The following is a 19807-nucleotide window of genomic DNA, read 5'->3' as shown; positions in this document are numbered from 1 at the left end:
AAAATACTCAACACACAAACTTTTATAATTTCAAGCAAATGTAAATACATTCATTTCCACTTTTTTGTAACGGGATAAATTTGAGTTTATTTTGTTTGCGGTCGTCGTGTCTAAGATGGCGGCGCCCACATAACACGCGTTGATCTGAACCCAAGCACGTTGCGTGCTGTGTGTGCGATGAAACCTGCCCTTATTTCTCTCTCGTCTAAGCTCTTCTTCCCAGCCTCTTAGAGCGCGGGAAACTCCGCCATTTCATCGTGTTCACCATGAAGTTCGCTTTCAAGTTCTGCAATCTGATCGGCACCGTGTACCGTAAGGGGAACCTGCTGTTCACGCCGGACGGGAACACGGTCGTAGCGCCGGTCGGCAATCGACTGTCACTCTTCGATCTGCGCAACAACAAGTCGGAGACGCTGCCCATCGAGAGCCGCTACAACTTCACCGCTGTAGACATCGCGCCTTCGGGCTTCCTCTTCATCGCCGTCAACGAGACTGGTGAGGCCCTTCTGTGCAGCCTCGTCTCCCGGACTGTCATCCATCGACACCACTTTCGCAAGCCCGTCTCGACGGTAAAGTTCAGCCCCGACGGCCGCTACTTTGCCGTTGCTAAGGACAACTCAGTGTTCGTGTACCGCACCCCCGGCCACGCAAGGCGCGACTTCACGCCGTTCGGGCTCGAACGTGTGCTGAACACGGCCTATGATGCCGTCACCTGCATCGAGTGGTCCTCCGACTCGCGCCTTCTGGCCATCGGCAGCAAGGACATGTCGGTTCGAGTGACGTCGCTGCATAAGATGAAGAACTTCGGCATCATCACCCTGTCCAGCCATAGCGACGCCATCGTCAACTGCTTCTTCGACAAGGACTCCGCCGACGTCTTCACCCTCAGCCGTAACGGACAGCTGTGCGTTTGGGACGCGTCTTGCGACTTGTCCGGGTTCGTGTCCCTAGACGACGGGTCGGCGTCGAGCAGGCGACGGCAGCGCCGCGCGGAGACGTCTGAGGAAGAGGGAGGTGACGTCGGCGATAAGGCCGATGACGTCGAAAATAGGATCGGTGACGTCATACCAGACGACGACGGGGAAGGGGGCGCTGTTGAGGAGAAGATTCGGTACCGCAGGATTGGAAAACACTTCTTGAAAGACGCACTGAAGGTGGAAGGAGGACAACACGTGAACCTCTTGTCGGCTTGTTACCACGGTGGAAACCACATGCTTGTCACCGCCTTCTCGAACGGCTCATTTCTTCTGCACGAGATGCCAGACTACAATCTGATTCAGTCTCTGAATGTGTCAGAACATGAAGTCACTGCAGCGTGCTTCAACCCCACGGGTGACTGGATTGCTCTCGGGAGCGGGCGGCGTGGACAGTTGGTTGTGTGGGAGTGGCAGTCAGAGTCATTTGTTCTCAAGCAGCAGGGGCATGTTAACAACATGGCATGCCTTGCGTACTCTCCAGATGGTGCCAGTCTTGTAACTGGGGGTGATGATGGCAAGGTTTGTAGACTTTGCTGTGGTAACTTCTGTATTCCACAATGTCAGTACACGATGACAGCAGTGTCGTTAACTTCGATCTGTTTGCCAGGCAGGTACACGCAGTCACTATAAACACGTCCAGAATGTAGAGATATGGAACAAATTTATCTGTTCTTAACGTTTGTTTCATTACTTTTCTAGACCGTAACCATTACTCAACAGCACCTTCATTGATGCAGAGTCCTCGGGCGTGGAAAAAAGTAAACGGAGTGTGATTTAGTATTCAAACGGGACTAGTGTGTTTTCTAGTGAAAATAGTAACGTTCAGCATGTGCATGCATAACTACATCAATAATACTTTTGCACGTAAAAGCAGCGTGAACTTTTTTTTGCTAGGACAGTGAAGAATGCTATTTGTAAAGCAGAGCTTACTATATTTTCTTCTCTTCATGCTTGTACTGGGACTGTTGCTTCCTAGTGCAGCGTCACATACATTCATGTCAGCACACCAGTGGGTTTTGAAGAAAATTGAAAACACAATTTTCTCACCATGAGTGTAGTCAAGTGTCGAAACGCAGGTAATACGGGAAGCATATTATTTCCACATTACTTCTCAACACAGGTGAAGCTGTGGAACACGGGCAATGGCTTCTGTTTCGTGACGTTCACGGAACATGCTGCTGGAGTGGCCGCAGTGACTTTTACTCAAAACGGCAAGGCCATCCTGTCAGCATCACTTGATGGCACCGTCCGAGCCTACGATCTGAAGCGTTACCGGAACTTCAAGACACTGACAGCACCAAGGGCTGTGCAGTTTGCATCACTGGCTGTTGATACCAGTGGGGAGGTCGTCTGTGCTGGCTCACAGGTGACTCGCTTTGTTCGATAGTTTTAAAGGGTCACAGACAAAAAATTTCAAGAGCCAGTTATTAATTTGTTTCCTCTGTCTATACCGATGTTACCCTGTAAGTTTAAATCTCAGGCATTGAGTGAAATGTCATTTAATATGATTTGCACTACTGGCTCGAGAGGAGATTCGTCGTTTACATCTGCACAAAAATAAACGATTATTGTGCAGTCTGAACAGAACAGGAATTTTGACATCTCTCCCTGATATCTTGTTGTGCGGGCAGCAGCATTTGAGGATTTTTGTTTTCAAAATGACCCAATGCTTGTTAGCAGAAATCTGAAAAAAAAAAGGAAATATTTTGTACGCACCTATCGGTTAAAGATTGTGTAGATATTTTGTGATATGTTATTTGTGCATGTAAAATGAGCTACCCCTGTTTTAGAAGGAAAACATGTTGAGGGTATTTTTAGTAAATTATATCCAAAGATTGCATTCTGCTCTTACAAATATGATGTAGCATGGCTCAACCATTCTGTTATAAATATTTTGCTTTAGGTGACCTCCACGTTCTACACAAAGAAAAAAAAAATTAGCATGAGCGGAGCCTCTCACCTTCAACATTCTGGCGATAAACCTTATACAAAATGTGAATGAGAGGCACATGCTTCTATTGCTCATGGCGGATTGTGGCGACTTCACACAACTTGGGTTAGATTTGCACAGGGTACCTCTGATTCTGACAGGTGCAGTGGTCATGAAGAGCGCCAGTCTCATTATCCCATCCCCTCTTTCAGAAATACTGTGCAGTGACTCGTGCTGCCTCCAACAGTTTTTTGTAAGGAGGTTATCCAGAGCTTGCAGCTTCAGTGTTTTTGTTGCATCTTGTGTGTAATTGATATACCTATTGTTAGATGGCGCTACATGTCAGCATACTGTCATCATTGTGAGTGTAGTGCTGCATCATCAAAGTGAAACTATGTTTTTTGCTTCCATATCTTCCTTTTTGGTTGCATGTCTGTTCCCTGCGTTGTCGCTCTCTAGTGGCCTGATGATTGCGCAATACATAGGGCAGTGCCATGAATCCTTTAGTCCAGAGTGTCCCCAATGTTTTAGTAAATCTACGAATCTCCTGCGGTTCTAAACAGTGTTGGGCCTGCATGACAGGCTGTGACTTTGCCGAGAAGCCTTTTCGCCTTTTGCTTTTTCTTACCACTCCCTTTTCTCCCTCACCTTTATAGCCCCTCATCCCTTTCCCCCAGTGCAGGGTAGCAAACTGGTTTCATCTACCTGTTAACCTCCTCTCCTTTCCCCCTCCTCTTCCTCCAATGAATATATGCTTGATTTTAGGAAATATAGGAAATATATGCTTTATTTAGTACTGTTGTGGTCTTCTTACTAACAGCTCTGCATGCAGTCGCAAGGACACCGGCACCATTTACTTCTCGGTTTCCAATCTTCTGTTTAGACTGCCATGAAAAAGAGCATGTTTCAATAAAGATGGTTCCTTTTGCACACAGGTTAGTCATGCTCTGGCAATAACCGGTGTCTAGCTAGAGTTGGCCTTCTCTGTACCGAGCATAATAATAATAATAATAATAATAATAATTGGTTTTTGGGGAAAGGAAATGGCGCAGTATCTGTCTCATATATCGTTAGACACCTGAACCATTCCATAAGGGAAGGGATAAAGGAGGGAGTGAAAGAACAAAGGAAGAAAGTGGTGCCCGTAGTGGAGGGCTCCCAAATATTTTCGACCACCGGGGAGATCTTTAACCTGCACTGTCATCGCACAGCACATGGGCGCCTTAGCGTTTTCCTTCCATAAAAACGCAGCCGCCGCGGTCGGGTTCTAACCTGGGAACTCCGGATCAGTAGCCGAGCGCCCTAACCACTGAGCCACTGCGGTGAGCCACCGAGCATTGAAAACTGCTGTTCTGTGTTTGCAGGACACTTTCGAGGTGTTCGTCTGGTCGCTGCAGACGGGTCGTCTCCTCGACGTCTTGGCAGGACACGAAAGTTGCGTCTCCGGCCTCTCGTTTGGTCCCGGCATGGAGTCGGTTCTGGTCAGTTCGTCGTGGGACAAGACGTGCCGTGTGTGGAATCTCTTTGCCGAAAAGGGTGGCGGTCGAGAAGCCATCCCACTGACAGCAGATGCACTGACTGTTGAGTTCCGTCCAGACGGGTGCGAGTTTGCTGTGGCAACACTGGATGGTGCCATTGTATTCTTTGAGCCACATGAGAGCAGCCAAGTAGGATGCATTGAAGGTACTTGTGTCGTTCCTAGACTTTGCAGTAGTAGCAGTTCAAGATTAGTTTTTGACATGTTTAGGCTGCTTCTGAAGAACAATATTTGTTCAACGTTATTTGGAGGCCGCACTAATGGATAGTGTCAAAGCATTCTTTGATTTGCTTTTTTGTCTTTGTTAGGAGCATTTTTTCTGATGCGTTTCTTAACTCTTTTTATGTCATCCTCAAAAAGGTGCTAAGACTATGGAGAACTTGCGCTGAAGTTTGCGGTGCTGATTGCAGCGCCATAACACACTGCCTAGCGAGAAGAGCAAGCAGTTTCGGGTAGTACTATTAGTACTTTTCCGCGCCACCTTCCGGCGCTTATTGGCGTGAGCCTCCGCGCTCTGTCGAAGGCGCACGTGCCGTGCGTCAGCTATCTGGACTACGCCGATAGAAGCTAGGCAATAAATGCTGTCAGCCAAACGCGGGTATCTAATCGCGCAGAATGTGTTCTCGCGTTTGCAGCGGCCCAAGCGGCTGACAAAAGCAGTTTTGAGTCACCGAATGGTGCCACCTTGGCAGCGCAGGTTCCCCATATTATGTGACGATGCTATCCTAGAATAAGCTGTGCAATTTGAAATTTCTCTGTCTATCAGTTCCAATTACTAAGAAGGCTGTGTCAAGCAAGATTCATTCAGTCAGAATGTGGCACAGTTCCTCCGCACCATTTCTTTCTATCATTTTGATGATGGTGGTGATAATGGTGATTGTGGATTTAATTGGAGCAGCAGCTGTGGCCAGAGAGTGCCACGAATAAGATTAGTGCTCAACACATGTCTTGAAGATCTTCTGTGGGGCTGAATTGTCTAAAACTTGCAGACGTGGTGGTCTTCTGACATTGCTAGTGGACGTTGAAGTCCAGTTCCAGGCCAAGGATCTTACTGCAATGCATGCGCTTCTTTCAGGAAAACATGACTTGGCTAGTGGCCGCCGGGACACAGACATCGTCACAGCCAAGCGGCTGACCCAGGCGCAAGCCTTCACCACCCTCTGCTACTCAGCCGACGGCGCTTGCATCCTCGCCGCTGGTCGCTCCAAATTCGTCTGCATCTACCACGTCCGCGAGCAGCTGCTGCTCAAGAAGTTCGAAGTGACCTGCAACCACTCGCTCGATGCTGTTGACGACTTCATCAGCCGCCGGAAGATCACGGAGTTTGGCAACATGGCACTGGTTGAGGAACGTGCAGCCTCCGAGGAAGCTTCGCTGTCACTGCCAGGTGTAAAGAAGGGCGACCTGTCGAGCCGCAGCTTCAAGCCCGAAGTGCGAGTTAGCGCGGTGTCCTTCTCGCCAACTGGTCGAGCTTGGGCGGCCGCCACTACAGAAGGGGTGTTGGTTTACTCCCTCGATCACGCCCTCGTATTCGACCCCTTCGAACTGGAACAAGGTGTGACACCCGCAACCATACGAGCAGCAGCACGCGAGAAGGACTACGTTCGCGCTGTCATAGCGGCATTCCGACTCAACGAGGACGAGCTGACGACAGAGGTTGTCGAGGGCGTTCCAGTCGCCGAGATCGAGCTGGTGTGTAGGTCGCTGCCGCAGGTCTATGTCGAGAAGCTGCTCAACTTTGTGGGGGCCAAGTTGGAGAGCACTACGCATGTGCAGTTTTACGTCACATGGGTTGTGACGCTTCTGAAGGGACATGGTGAGGCACTGAAGGAGAGGTCGCAGAACATCATGGCGACTCTCCGGACTGTGATGAAGAATGTCGGGCTGAGGCATGCAGAACTGTCGAAAGTCTGCGACCATAACAAGTACCTGTTGAGGTACATTGAGACACTTAGAAAGTTCAAGGAGAAAGAGACGCAAGAAGAAATGTCTGAAGCGGACGATGAGGTCGATGACCTTGATACCGACGTGGACAGTGAAGAGGAGCTAATGGTCTCGTGAGAGTCTATCAGTGAGAAAGCACATAATGTAAATAAAAGTTCACTTGCTTCTCTGGCTCTTCCTGACTGCGTCGCCGTTTGTCCATCGACAAAAGACGCGTTTATCTGTGAAGCAAATTGTATTTTAAAATTTTCCCGCCAGTTTCAAAATACTTGTGAACGGCGCAGGTAGCTGGTGTCTAAAGTTAATGGTGGTGCAGCATGGTCTCTGGGATCCGTGCCCAAAAATCAGTGTAGACGCACGGATCTTGAAAAATCCACCGGTGATGGAAACACCTGCATTTCATTTTACAGTCGTTTCTAGCGTACGAAGCTCTGTTTTTGATGAGAGAGGTCTCTGTGACCAGAATATGATACCCTACCAAGACGGGCCAACTTCCGTTTGTTGCCGGTGCCCTTTTAAAACCCCGCTGTAGCATTTTTATGCAAGCCAAGTTAGTCACTTTCTCGTCAGCTGATCAATCAATCAATAGGTATATTTTCACCCTTTTCATCATCCTTGCTTCTTAGTTATGGTCAGCATTGTTCAAGGCATAAAAAGAATAGTATGATGATATATGTGGGAACAGGTTCAAAAGAGAGTTGAATGCTAATTCTAGTTGAAGCATAGCCCAGAAGGCAAAATATTGCCATGATTCAATTATTCAGATGGCAATGCTGAAACCTGATAGTGCCATCGTTAATGTATGCTTACAGAAATGACTGACAATCAGCTAGGTTAGCGAAAGTTGTATTGGGAGTCTCTGCGAAGTGACAAGTTCTAGATCTCCTTTAAAACTACGCCAGAAGTTTTCACCATAACTTTTACCAGTTGCAGTCCTGCTTGCTAGCATTATTTTGAAGCTTCGAAACTGTTGATTTAAAATGCAGAAATCAGGTTCATATATTGGTTTGGTTTATGGGGGTTTAACGTCCCAAAGCGACTCTCGCTATGAGGGACGCCGTAGTGAAGGGCTCCGAAAGTTTCGACCACCTGGGGTTCTTTCACGTGCACTGACATCGCACAGCACATGGGCCTCTAGAATTTCGCCTCCATCGGAATTCGACCGCCGCGGCCGGGATCAAACCCGCATCTTTTAAGTCAGCAGCCAAGTGCCATAACCACTGAGCCACCGCGGTGGCCTCATATATTGACAATACCATTATGCAGATATAATCAAACAAAGGGCTCTCATTTTTTGACAATGCCACAGTGTTGTGTTTCAGTGGCACAGGGAACCAAAGTTGTGAAATAATTAATCTCAAAACGAATCTTTGCACTGTTTGAAAAAAGACAAGACAAACGCAGTTTTGATTTTTGACCTCGTTGTGAGGTACTACTAGCACAAGAAAGTACAATTCTTGGGCAGAAGCAAAAAAACCACTCTTTAACATGAAACATTTTCTTTATTGTATTCTCCCATTGACTGCAGTTCTCTCTGCAGCATGCAGTCTTGTCCTGTCAAAGTGCACGTGCACTTATTTCAAGCCAGCGGCAAATATAGGAAGAAATAATGCTTTGGTTTGTCACCTTTAGGCGACTGGATACGACAGTAAAACAATGAAAGTTCAAACATGATGCATTTCTTCTCTCTTTTTTTTTGTTTACCTCACCACGAGGCTGAGATTCTTTACATGCATGGAAGGGCATCCCTCAACATGTATCACAGACAAAATCCAGCTGACGTTGCATACTCGATTCTTTCCCAGGGTGATGTTTGAAAGCCCTGTGGACATTCACTGCATAAAATAATTCGATGTAATGATTCATATGAGCCTTGTCTTCAAGACACTAGAAAAAAAGAAGCTTTAACATCCGATGCACAAAAAAGTCGCAGCAGACTTAGAATTTCAACTCTGGTACCCCTTGTTGTGTGGTGCAAACTCCTCTCCACAAAGCACAGTACCAAGTCCAGATTCCGAGTCTACTATAGCTCAATGCAAATGGAATAATAGATGGTTAGCTCCTGGAATAAATGTACATTGTTACTGGCCCAACATGAGGACCGTTTACGCATCTTCATGTGCAAGAACAATAAACCATAGGAACACAGCTTGAAATGCCTATCTAAATCATCATGACTTAGTGGTGCATGCTTTGATCATTATCTCTCTATTCTCCATGGCTTATGCAGCTTGGAAGGTCCATGAAAACATGAGAATAATGATTTGTCTTGATAAATCAGTACAGTCTTCACCAAAAGTATGCAGGCCTCATTGCACATAATAGAAGCAGTTGCCACGCAACATGGTGATGCCAGCACCAAGGTCATACACTGACTGGCCTAGGTACTGTAAAGACTGCACATTTTCCAAGTGACAATGTATAGGCAAAGAATTGCTAATCAATATGGACAGGTTTGTTTTCAGAACAATGAAGTGGGCTTCACAGAGTTTACAGGTGTGTAACTATTAGAGCTCGAAGCTCTCGACTGCATGCATTAGTGTCAAGAAAACAATGCACCGCAAAAGTTTTAGCAGAGCTTGTCATCACAACAGAAATAGCTTCACTTTGAACAATTACAGAAAAAACGGCCCGCGTGACAAGTTTCCTCGTGACAATACCACAGTTATCACATGGTAAACGATGACCGCTAAACACGTTGCTAGGTTTCAGGAATTGCCTATATGGTCACTGCAGTCGCACTCAGGTTGCTTTGAGAAGACCAACGACCGGTATCTGCATCTAATCTTTGCAACTGCACTGCTCAATTAGGCTGACATTAAGGACAAACAGGAGTTCCGACCGGTAACTTTAAAGCATATGCTGATGTGATGTTAAGAGCAACTGACTGTATGAATTGAACGCAATTCGCAAAATTCTCGCAACAAATGCAAGCTCTGAAATGTCCATTGTTAAAGTTCCGTGCCATAGTATCCGAGAAAGTTGCATGCGCTGTTAGCATGCTGTGGGCTGTATTCGGAGGCACCACATCCGAGATCTCTTTATGCACCAGCTGGCTCAAAGAAAGCTAACAAATGAAAAAATGGGGGCTGGCCCACAATATCAATAAAATCAAGGAGCGACTGCTCTCAACTCTTCAACACAGACACATGCCCGATGTTATAGATATCCGATAGTCAGTTGACTGCAAATCACTGACTCCCTTGTGAAAAGTATTCACATCCTTAGTGTACATACAGCTGAACAGTGCAACTGCAAAGAGGAATTTTTCATAGCAACCATTGTCTTCCACTAATAACTCCTCTGTCTAAAAGACTCGTCCTTTAAATTGAGTACTATAAGTACTGTGTACAGCCTGCGTTTAAAAGTTACGTTTAAAAGTTCTTGGCTTTGCAAACAATATGTAGGTGCTGAATAAATTTTTTTCTCAACATCGCCCCTATAGCAAGAAAAGTCCATGTGATGCTATGTACTGGGTGCAGATAGTCTAGTAAAAAAAAAGATTTCAGCCACACATAAGCCCTGCACACTGTACACTAAGTGTGGACTGTATACCAGAAATTACGGCACCAGCACAGTACTCGGAGTCAGTGTCAGTGCTTAGCGGCCAAACTATTCAACTGTCACTCGTTCAACAAGTGTGCTTTGAAACCTGCCATTCTCTCAAAAAGAAATGAGCGATGGACAGAGGCAGGAACTCGTACTTCAGGGTATATAAAATTGTAAGGATGCCAAGGTATGTCAAAACTGAGGTGCTTACCTGTCAGAACTGAATTAACCTGGAGTATAATCACAATCTTTTCACTACGATTCTGGGTGGACAACTGAGCCAAACGCTCAAAATCACACTTATCACAATGTGTACCGCATTTGCTGCTGCAGCACTAGTGAAAACACAAAGTCAACCCTAGTTTCAGTGTACACCCCATCTTTAGGTGCCACTATTCAAGTGAGTATGCTCCACCTTAGGGTCCCACTATTTTGATGAAACTTGATGTTCATAATATAATCAGTAGGCACATGCTTTTGATACCCAAAGCACGAAGATGGTAAAGTGCTCGTGCTACCTTCAGAGAGGCTCGGCACAAGCCCCAAAATGGTGGGAAGGTCAAAATAAATAAATTGCACTTCCCGAACTACTAAGCATATTAACCAGAAACCATCATACGCTCAAGTGCGCTCAAAGCTGGTCCAACACGGACAGCACAGCTTTTCTAATGCCTGCTGCAAATTTTAACACAATACTTCAGCTCTCAACCTATATTCTCAATATTTCATTATTCTGAGCATTGCTGCATTAGTTGCAATGAGCTGACAGAGCTGTTGACATTGTAGTATAAAGGGCCTTACTCAAGTACTATGCCCAAACACAGTGTAAAGTCGCTGGACTCAATTGCTGGGCTTAATCGCTGGGCTTAGGGCGCCGCGAGGTGTATGTAAGAACAGCGTGTTTTAAAATGTCCCCAACAGATATTAGGGCAAAAGGATGTAGCCTTGGGCACTTGTAACTTGCTTGTTCAACTGCTCAATGGACTTGAATGAATTGATGCATGAGCAAGGGAAGTGCATTTGTGCAGCAAGGGATGCTCTGAATAATGAACTTGCCTGAAAGTTGGCCCGTAAACCTTTTGTAACCTCCAGCATTGCGACAGTTCATAGTTATCTAAACTAGTAACTTTCGTTCTGCCAGCACAAGATGATTAATAGCGATGCACATGGCAGAGCACACAGTTCACGCCAATAACAAAATGGTTTATGGTTTATGGGGGTTTAACATCCCAAATCGTCCCAGGCAATCAGGGACGTCGTAGTGAAAGGCTCCGGAAATTTCGACCACCTGGGGTTCTTTAACGTGTACTGACATCGCACAGTATACACAGGCCTCTAGAATTTCGCCTCCATCGATATTCGACCGCCGCAGCCAGGATCGAACCCACGTCTTTCGGGTCAGAGTCAATAACAAAAATTTCGTAACAATGCTTGATGTATTGGAATCTGCATTTGAAGAAAAAAAAAGACTAAGTGTAACAGCTTCACTTAGTCTAAATAGTCTTGATTAATCCAAGCAGCCAAATATTTTTTTTTGCAGCCGGTTTTGCTCAAGGCAGTTGTCTCCTTGTGGCAAACAAGACCATTCATCAACCACTGCTGGCTGGCACCACCTTCAAACCAAGTAACCCACAAACTGTGCCTAAAAACTTCTGATCTTTGAACAAACAAGTAATGTTTCAACTGTCTGTTGCAATATTTTCCCCCGAATACAATGCATGTGGTGCCATGACAATTTCATGTGCACTTCCATGAATGAGGCATCATTTGCACCCATGATGCAGTCCAAAACCTCAATATGAGGAAATAAAGCACTACTGCTATATTATCAGACCGAGTCTTCGGACAGCTTTGCAGTACCTCACACTCCATTAAAACCATCACTATAACTCAATATATTAATCAATAGTGCAATCATTGCAAGAGGCCTATACTATAGGAGAAATACAACAATAGGTGGCATCCACAAAAGACTAGGTTTCAAAAAGGAAAAGCTTGTGCTTTACACAACAATATTCTCGCGTCCTGTCTGGCAGATGTGACCAATGCACAAAGGTCGACGAAGCAGTCAGTGTGTAGTCACCTGTGCACCCACTAGATGTCACCGCTTTCTTTGTCGGCCTCTAAACATCACTACGCCACTTATACATTCAGAATGGTGCCCTTTTCAGCGACGCCCGTCGCCGTGCTCCGCTGTTCGCCATTCATGAGGCCATGTTCTAAATCTTTGTCATCGTGATAGTGTGCAGTCTCTTTGGGCTTGTTCACAACAGGCTGCTGGGAGTAGCAGTAGATGGCGATGGAGACGATCGCGATTGCCGCGACGGTGTACATGTCAATGGGGATCTTGAAGATGATCCAGCACAGCACTGCCATCACGGAAAGATCGAGCGCACTCGCAAACGTCTTGAGAATCGAGTTGAGGCTCTTGAGAAAGACAGACGTCACTATGCCGCAGATGGCGCCATTGACAATGATGGCGATGACTAGCGGGTTGATGAGCGTCGCGACCGAAGCGCGCGAGAAGGCACTCAGGGCCTCGCCTCGAACCACAAGCACCGCGGCGTTGCACACAATAGAGTCGATGTACATGAACACGTTGTGGATCATGATGTCAATGTTGACGCCAGTGTCCTTGAGCAGGAACTCATTGTAGACGCCAGCGAAGCAGGAACAAAAAACCTGGGTAGCAAAAAAGTGTTTACATTGTTGATGATAATTATTCTATGTTGGTGCATGTTCCATCAACTATTTTGATGAGGCAATTCTTCGAAAAAATGTAAACAAGTGTTAACATAATACAAAATGAGTTTTCGGCATCTGCATGGGTAAACGGAACATGGTGCAAAGAATGTGATAAATGTGTGCTCGGGGATTCAGTTGTCAGGTTCATGCGACCTTGCTATGTCATTTCACGCAGACGACCATGAAATATCACAGGTCCATGAAATCCCATTGCTTATGCCACAACATGGTTTCGTGCCCAATGTATAATGAATGCACAATCCACTGGCCCACACCATGAACAAAGTAACTGACTGAAAACCATATTTTCTAGTGAAGGAACATGTTGTGCATCAGCATTTGAAGTGAAACAGGTTCTCAGATTCTCGAGGGTGACTGACACTACTCCTTTAGGTATGCCTGATCTTTGCAGGCAAGGCATGGAATGCTTCTATGCTTATTCATCAACAAGCATGCTTAGTAGTGCAAGGAGGACATGTACTATTGGCCGCAAATGTGTGCGGTATGTGCGTTCTTGGAAAGCAAATTTATTGCAGCAGTACCTCGCAAGCACATTCGAGCAAATTCTTTACTCCGAAATTTTCCACTTTCTGGATTCAAATTCGTTTTTTTCACACGCACAACACGGCTTCCGAAAAACATTGTCTTGTGAAACGCAACTAATTACCTTTACGCATAAGCTCCACCTAATCCTTGACCGACGCTCCCTTGCCGATTGCATTTTCTTAGATTTTGCCAAGGCATTCGACAAAGTTTGCCACAGACTACTACTCTTAAGATTAGCGCAACTTAACCTTGACCCCAAAATTATTACATGGCTAGAACACTTCCTTTGTCATCATTCTCAGTTTGTATCTTGTAATGTTCATACTTCATCTTCTAGCGCGGTCAACTCTGGAGTGCCTCAAGGCTCGGCTTTAGGTCCCCCTCTTTTCTTAATCTACATTAATGACTTACCCCAGCACGTTACTTCTAACATGTATCTATTTGCCGATGACTGTGTTGTGCTGTGTCGTGATGACTGTGTTGTGATGACTGTGTTGTTCCCACAGTTTTATTCCCCGCACATCACAGGATTAGAACCGCCTTCCCGGACTCATCGCCGGTATTGAAGACCATCATCACTTTAAAAATGCACTAGCTAACATTGTATAATTAAGAGCCTAATCAACTTGTATGTTTTATTTTTTGTTGCGTTGCTTGCTTTTGCTTTTGTTTAATGTGTTATCATTTTAATCACTCCCCTCTGTAATGCCAAATGGCCCTGAGGGTATTAATAAATGAAATGAAATGAAGCTAGTCGCATGGTATGGTTGCCAGCAGATAGAGTATGCACGTCTTTTCATACCTCGACACATTTCAGGAGACTGGATTATATAACTGCACCGAAATAAGTTTTTTTCTGCACACTCGCAAACTGTAAACTTTTGCTGCCGACGTGCATGATAGTACACTATGCACGAGCCATGATAACCTCAACAGAGAATGACGTGATGGGGATGCAAAGATCTTATGGCGGTCACATTAATCAGGTGGTGTTAATTCACATGTCATAAGGCAACACCTGCTATGATGCAACAAAACAGCAGGCGAAATTTCGCTGGAGCTCGCCACCACTCACTTGCAACAGCAGCAGCAGCATATGACCGCTGAACAGACTGCTGAAGAGTCCCGCTGCTTTCCCATCAGCCGATGGTGCCGACTTTGATGGCAGGCCGAGGTGCTTCACAATGCACCCCGCAGTCAGCAGCAGCAGGGAGAGCCACTGCTTTTTTGTCAGTTGCTTCTTGAATAGCACCTGCATCCAAGGAAAGGTGCTCACTGCAAGGGCTTGCATACCTAAGCAACTGTACACTACACATTAGAGCATCTGCACTAGAAGGTCACACAGATATTCGTTCATGACAAGGTGTGACACTTTGGTGCGCACAATAGCACTTGATGCTTTTGATATGTCCATTTGAAGGAGACAGCTACGGAAAACATGCAAAAATGTTAACGAAGGGTGATCAAAGGAAGTGAAAACAAAGCCATGAGTTCAAACTGCTTGTGTAAGTCCTACACTGCTCAGAAAGTTACATCTGCAAAAACTTCGGCTCCTTGGGCTTAGTGCAATCTCAGCTTTCATTTACTTATCGGTGGCGATCCCCATAATAAACAGAACAAACAAACAGGTACAGCACATATCTTAATGTTCTAAGAGCTTCAGTCAATAAACTCTAATTCAAGCACTTGAGAATGTGGCTTTTGTATAGCGATTTAGTCAGTGCGAGTGCGTGTGGTGACATAATTGGCAGCCTTCCGGAATTAATAAATATTGCCAGCAGCTCTCCGACGTTCCTGGAAATATTAATGCGCTGGCAGTTTTTGTGCATCAGCTGAATTGAAATGAATTGGGCTTCAACACGACTACATTCCAGCGGCCTAAGAAGGTTTCACCACAGCATTAAATACTGGCTGGAACCAAAGTCAGTTGAAATGTGAAAGCTCGCTTCTTTCTTGAACTTTGTGACAGAGATTTAACTGCACTTCGCCCTTCAACATATTGCAAGTACATCTCGGTTACCTGAAAGGAGAGACCAGTGATGACGACCCTGAACTGAAGAAGCAAATTGTATGTGGTGGGGTCGAACGCAGCCAGGTTCACAAATGCCAGGTTGTTGTAGAAGCAGTACAGCAGCGCGGGCACAAAATACAGGAACAGCACTGGACCAGCGAGAAGATTGCCACCACACATCATTAAACATCAAAACACAGCTGACTCAGAACAGGAGAAATCAGAGTGCCCAATGAATGCCAATTTGTTCCAAGCCAACACGTTAGTATCTACGGTTGGATACAACTCAAGAACGAAGCAGCAAATGCACCTCAAAGAAGTCCCTCCAGCCAATGGCGTCAACCTATTCTCCCCCTCTCCCATTCAAACCACCCCCTTGGACCTGCTATTGTGAAACCCCCGGGGGTGGGAGATGAAAGGGGATTAACTAGAATAGGATTAACCACGGTGTCCTGAAAATCGGTCGACCCCATTGGCTGAAGAGCCTCCTTTGAGGAGTATCTGTGGCTTCATTATTGAGTTGTATCCGGCTATACTAGTACCAAACTATAAGCATGGGTAACTTCAGCAGTTGAAAAAACTACAAGACCTAAGATTTGAGATTTAAGCAGCTTTCTTATGACATTCGGCTGCATGGTGCTTGAAGTTGTACAAGCTCAGTGCTTATAGTGCACTATAATTTACACGCAACAGCAAGACTCTGCAATATAAGCACTCAGAGTGAAAGCACCTCAATGAAGTGACAAGTCATGCAGGACTTGAAAACTGTGCCTCTTTCCCAATTCCTCTCTCACGACTTCTAACTGAATTAGCTATAAAAACTAGTGGGTTCAAAATCAAAGAATGGATGAAGGAAAAAATATGTATGCATGCTATAACTGTAGTATTAGTTCTATAACTCACCTTTCCGGTTTTTGTTGATTTCTGATAACAAGGACTGGAAGGGGTGGCTGCAAATGAAACAAGAAGGATAGAGAAAGTTAAAAAATGAAAGGTTCAATCAGTTTTATAAGTGACTGTAACTCTTACAGTTTCATGCAAAGCTTGGCCACAGCTTTCTAGTGTGACCGAAAATATCCTCAGAAAGCAAAAATAAAAGCTTGTATGCTGATTTCTGACTCATCCACAGCAGTAGTAATTAAATTCACATGTTAAAAAAACGTCGCGCTACCTTGACAATTGCTTAATATACAAAGTTGGTAAATATATACGCACAACGCATTTTCGGTATCTTTCAGTGGTAATATAGCAACAAACAGAAACAAAGCATGACATTTTCATTTCAGTCTAAGCATGCGCAATGTTCTTCCTGAGAATGCAAGTTTTCAACCATTAATCTATGCTTAAGAGTATAATGCGATAACACCAGACCGGAAATTGCATCTTAGCCACCTCCGGGCCCAAACCTGTCCGTGAAAGGCGCCCCGCCTCGACTCACAGGGCCGGCCAGCTGCCATTGAAGCCCATGCATGCGTTGGTTGACAGTTCGACTACCGACCAATGCCTGACGGAAGTTACAACTAGTAATTCTGTTCCAAATCGCACACAGCTTCTAACGCGACCAGCCCCACATTTGTGTGACAATTTGGCCAGGGGCCCACAGTTTTTGTGCCAGAAACACCTCACCGGGCAAGATGCTGTGCCCTCCACACACTACAGGTGTCGGAACACGCCCAGAATTTTTTTCCTGGCCTTAGTTGTGTCTTATCTCGGGATTTCCTTGATTGTAATATTCAAATTTTCCCTCTAACTTTCATATATTTACTTCTTTTCTATTTTCACGGCCAAGCTTTTCCCGCTGTCTGCGGTTCACAACCCCAGTTCCATCGTACGATACCTCCCTTTCACTAGCATAATTAACCTTTCCCGCAACATACTTTCACTTGTCTTAAAATTTCTAAATTCTATTTGTTGCCGTTTTACATGCACTGTATATAAATAACCATGGTTTTCTTCTTGAAAAAAAAAAAAGAAGATTGGTGACGTCGCTTCCAGTCTGGTGATGTCATGTGACCTAGTGACGTCATATCTGTTTTGTCCAATGAAGGCATTTGCTAACAATACTGGACTCTGGGTTTTTCTGCTCATGTGGATTCTAATGCTATCTCATTAAAGAAATTTAAGATGCTTGGCATGTATAACCTATTAATCCCAGATCACCTGAATGTATACCTCCTCTTTATGTTGGCTTCACATAAGCACATACACGCATGAATTTTAACTCAACTAAATCAAGACGTTTAAAATGAATTATTATGGATGGCACACAATACATCAGTGCAGATGATATGTATACAATGCTGTTCAACGAAGACCGTGCATTAGGCAGGTATCCAAAGGCCCCCCAACCTCTCTCGATCAGCTCAATTAAAGAAATTACCTTGGACCCCTCCACCCAAAAAATTTTGGCTACGTGCTTGTCACACAATGGCCTCATAGCACAAAAGCTGCTAGATACAGTAATGCTCTGTTAAAAGTGGTTTCACCTCCAGAGGTTGTACATATATGCCACGTGCAATAAACAGGCTATGTGATATTCCAGTTCAGCATGATAACGCTAACTTCAGCAACCAGTGAGGATCACACTGAACATTGTGCACAGCTGCGTCGCAGGCCGGAGTAGCCTGGGGTTCACAAGACAATGCGCCGAACCACCGCTGCTAAGAAGACCGTGGCATAACGCAGCTTGCAAAAAGCACGGGAACAAACATGTGCTCTCAGCGACACAAATGTATTTTTCTCAGTCATCTAGATATAAGGCAAAGTTACGGTACCATTAAACTATAGCTCATGTGCGGAATATGCACGGGATATATATGATATTCCGATGTTCATGGGACGTCCCCATGCTGAGGACGAACCCAGCCATACGACTGCATGCAGTCACCACAACCGCGCTGTACGCAAGTGCATGAGGAGGTTGTGAAGAAAGGGAAGCCACGGTAACTCCCTCTATACTCCGTCTCACAAGATGTTTGCAGCACTACGAAAGGTACAGCTCTCTCGTCCAATCAGGATGGCGCGCACTACATTAGTGTGTTCCTACGCGCCTGTGGCTCAAGCTGTGAGCACGCGCTGATTGGTCCCGATACGGCAGGCTTGCGCTTTGCTGCTGGGCACCTGGCGCCATCTGGCGCCCTCAGAGCGACCTGCGCCTCCACACTTAAAGCCTCCGAGATTATAAGCCGCGCTCGCTCTTCATCGGGTGATCTCGGAGGCCATAGTTTTGCCGTCCTCTTGATGAGCGCATTTGTACTCCAACTGCCCCCGCACTCGACGCGAAGCGCTTCAAGAACATTTAAAGCCACCTGCTTCGCCTGCTTGGGGAAACAGCGCACTGTCGGTGTAGAGCACACAGGAGACACAACAGACTCGTCCGACGCCATGTTGGAAAGTGGCGACGCATCACTACCTCGCAGCAGGCCTCCGCAGAGCTGTGTCCGTACGGGCTTTGTCTGGTAATTTCACCAGTGATTGAAACACTCCCTACCATTTAAATATACCTGTCCAAATCATGTTTTTAGTTGCAATGCTTATTGTTTTGATTAATAGTCATACGCTCCTCAAATATTCGAGGGACTATTTTCTGCGTTTCTGCAGCCCTGATTGGACGAGAGAGCTCTACCTTCCGTAGTGCTGCAAACATCTTGTGAGACGAAGTATAGTTTTTCAGAGTACAGAGTTCCTTTCCCCGCGCCGCCGGGCTTCGCTGCCGCTGCCCAATGTTGCCAAAATAGCAAACGCCATTTGCAGAGACTATACCCATAGAGTGGCGGGTCACTTCTAAGCAACACTAGTATTTCTAGGAACCCTAGCAACACCTTGCGCACGCATGCAGGCCCTAGAGAACAGCCCAGACTTTAAAAGGTACTGCTGGTCTGGCAACATTGGGAAACGGCGTTTATTGGCGGAGGAAATCAAGGAAGATGTGAATATGGAGAGGAAAAAGACGGTCAAACTAGACATTTTAAGAGCGAAATTGAAGGAAAAGAAAAAAAATTCAATTAACAATGGGGGAAGTGTAGGCTAGGTGGCGCAAGCTGCCGCCCGATACAAAGGGTAAAGCCATTATCATCCATCCATCCATTCTTCCCAGCGGCGCGGGGAAAAGGAATGCCGATCGAGGCTCCTGCAGTGCAGCAGCCGGACACTGGTGCTCTTCCTTCCTAGAGATGGAACTACCAGCCGCAGTGCGACGGAATTAAGCGGAGGAACACATTTATGCGCAACCCGGCGTTCCGATAGGCTGAAGACGCCGTAACACCCACAGTCCTGCAAGCAACTTTTGTCAGACAGAGCACAGGTGCGCGCCATAGCGTCCCGGCCGACGGTGTCACTCGCAAGGTTTTGTCACGATTAATGCTTCAAGCCACCCAGTGAACGGCACAACTGATCGCCATAAAACGAGAAGCACAAATACCCTTTTTTTTTCACCTACAGAACGTCGTAAAATCACAAATGAGTTTACTTCTTGATGAACTAAACAAAAGAGCGCGAGACGGTAGGAGAATTAAAGAAATGAAATTTAAAAAAAGAGAAAGCATGCTCGCACAATTTCAGGCCGACCC

The 19807-nt window shown here is 45.7% G+C and overlaps 2 protein-coding genes across 2 annotated transcripts in view; one reads left to right on the top strand and one right to left on the bottom strand.

Annotated features, from left to right (window-relative positions):
* Positions 1-93: 93 nt before the first annotated feature.
* Positions 94-6553, top strand: LOC144104593 (periodic tryptophan protein 2 homolog). The gene is made up of 4 exons (XM_077637695.1): positions 94-1496; positions 2098-2343; positions 4272-4590; positions 5520-6553. Exons 1-4 carry the CDS (start codon positions 267-269, stop codon positions 6503-6505), a joined length of 2781 nt encoding a protein of 926 aa, XP_077493821.1. The 5' UTR covers positions 94-266; the 3' UTR covers positions 6506-6553.
* Positions 6554-7870: 1317 nt separating this feature from the next.
* Positions 7871-19807, bottom strand: part of LOC144104596 (UDP-galactose transporter senju-like) — a 37664-nt gene continuing 25727 nt past the window's right edge. The window contains exons 3-6 of the mRNA XM_077637697.1: positions 16143-16189; positions 15249-15388; positions 14304-14480; positions 7871-12619 (exon numbers count right to left, since the gene is read on the bottom strand). Of these exons, the coding sequence (XP_077493823.1) occupies positions 12080-12619; positions 14304-14480; positions 15249-15388; positions 16143-16189 (904 nt within the window). The 3' untranslated portion in view covers positions 7871-12079. The remainder of the gene's footprint in view (positions 12620-14303; positions 14481-15248; positions 15389-16142; positions 16190-19807) is intronic.

Source organism: Amblyomma americanum, chromosome 9, assembly GCF_052857255.1.
Source record: "Amblyomma americanum isolate KBUSLIRL-KWMA chromosome 9, ASM5285725v1, whole genome shotgun sequence".
NCBI classification, from domain to species: Eukaryota; Metazoa; Arthropoda; class Arachnida; order Ixodida; family Ixodidae; genus Amblyomma; species Amblyomma americanum.
Note: the sequence above shows the minus strand (reverse complement) of the source record. Positions and strands in the feature narration are given on the sequence as shown.

What these genes read in the sequence shown, in the direction of transcription:
- LOC144104593 (XM_077637695.1), top strand. Translation starts at nt 267, where the DNA reads ATGAAGTTCGCTTTCAAGTTCTGCAATCTGATCGGCACCGTGTACCGT. An exon ending in CTGGGGGTGATGATGGCAAG is followed by an intron (nt 1,497 to 2,097) that starts GTTTGTAGACTT and finishes TTCTCAACACAG; the next exon opens with GTGAAGCTGTGGAACACGGG. An exon ending in CCAAGTAGGATGCATTGAAG is followed by an intron (nt 4,591 to 5,519) that starts GTACTTGTGTCG and finishes CGCTTCTTTCAG; the next exon opens with GAAAACATGACTTGGCTAGT.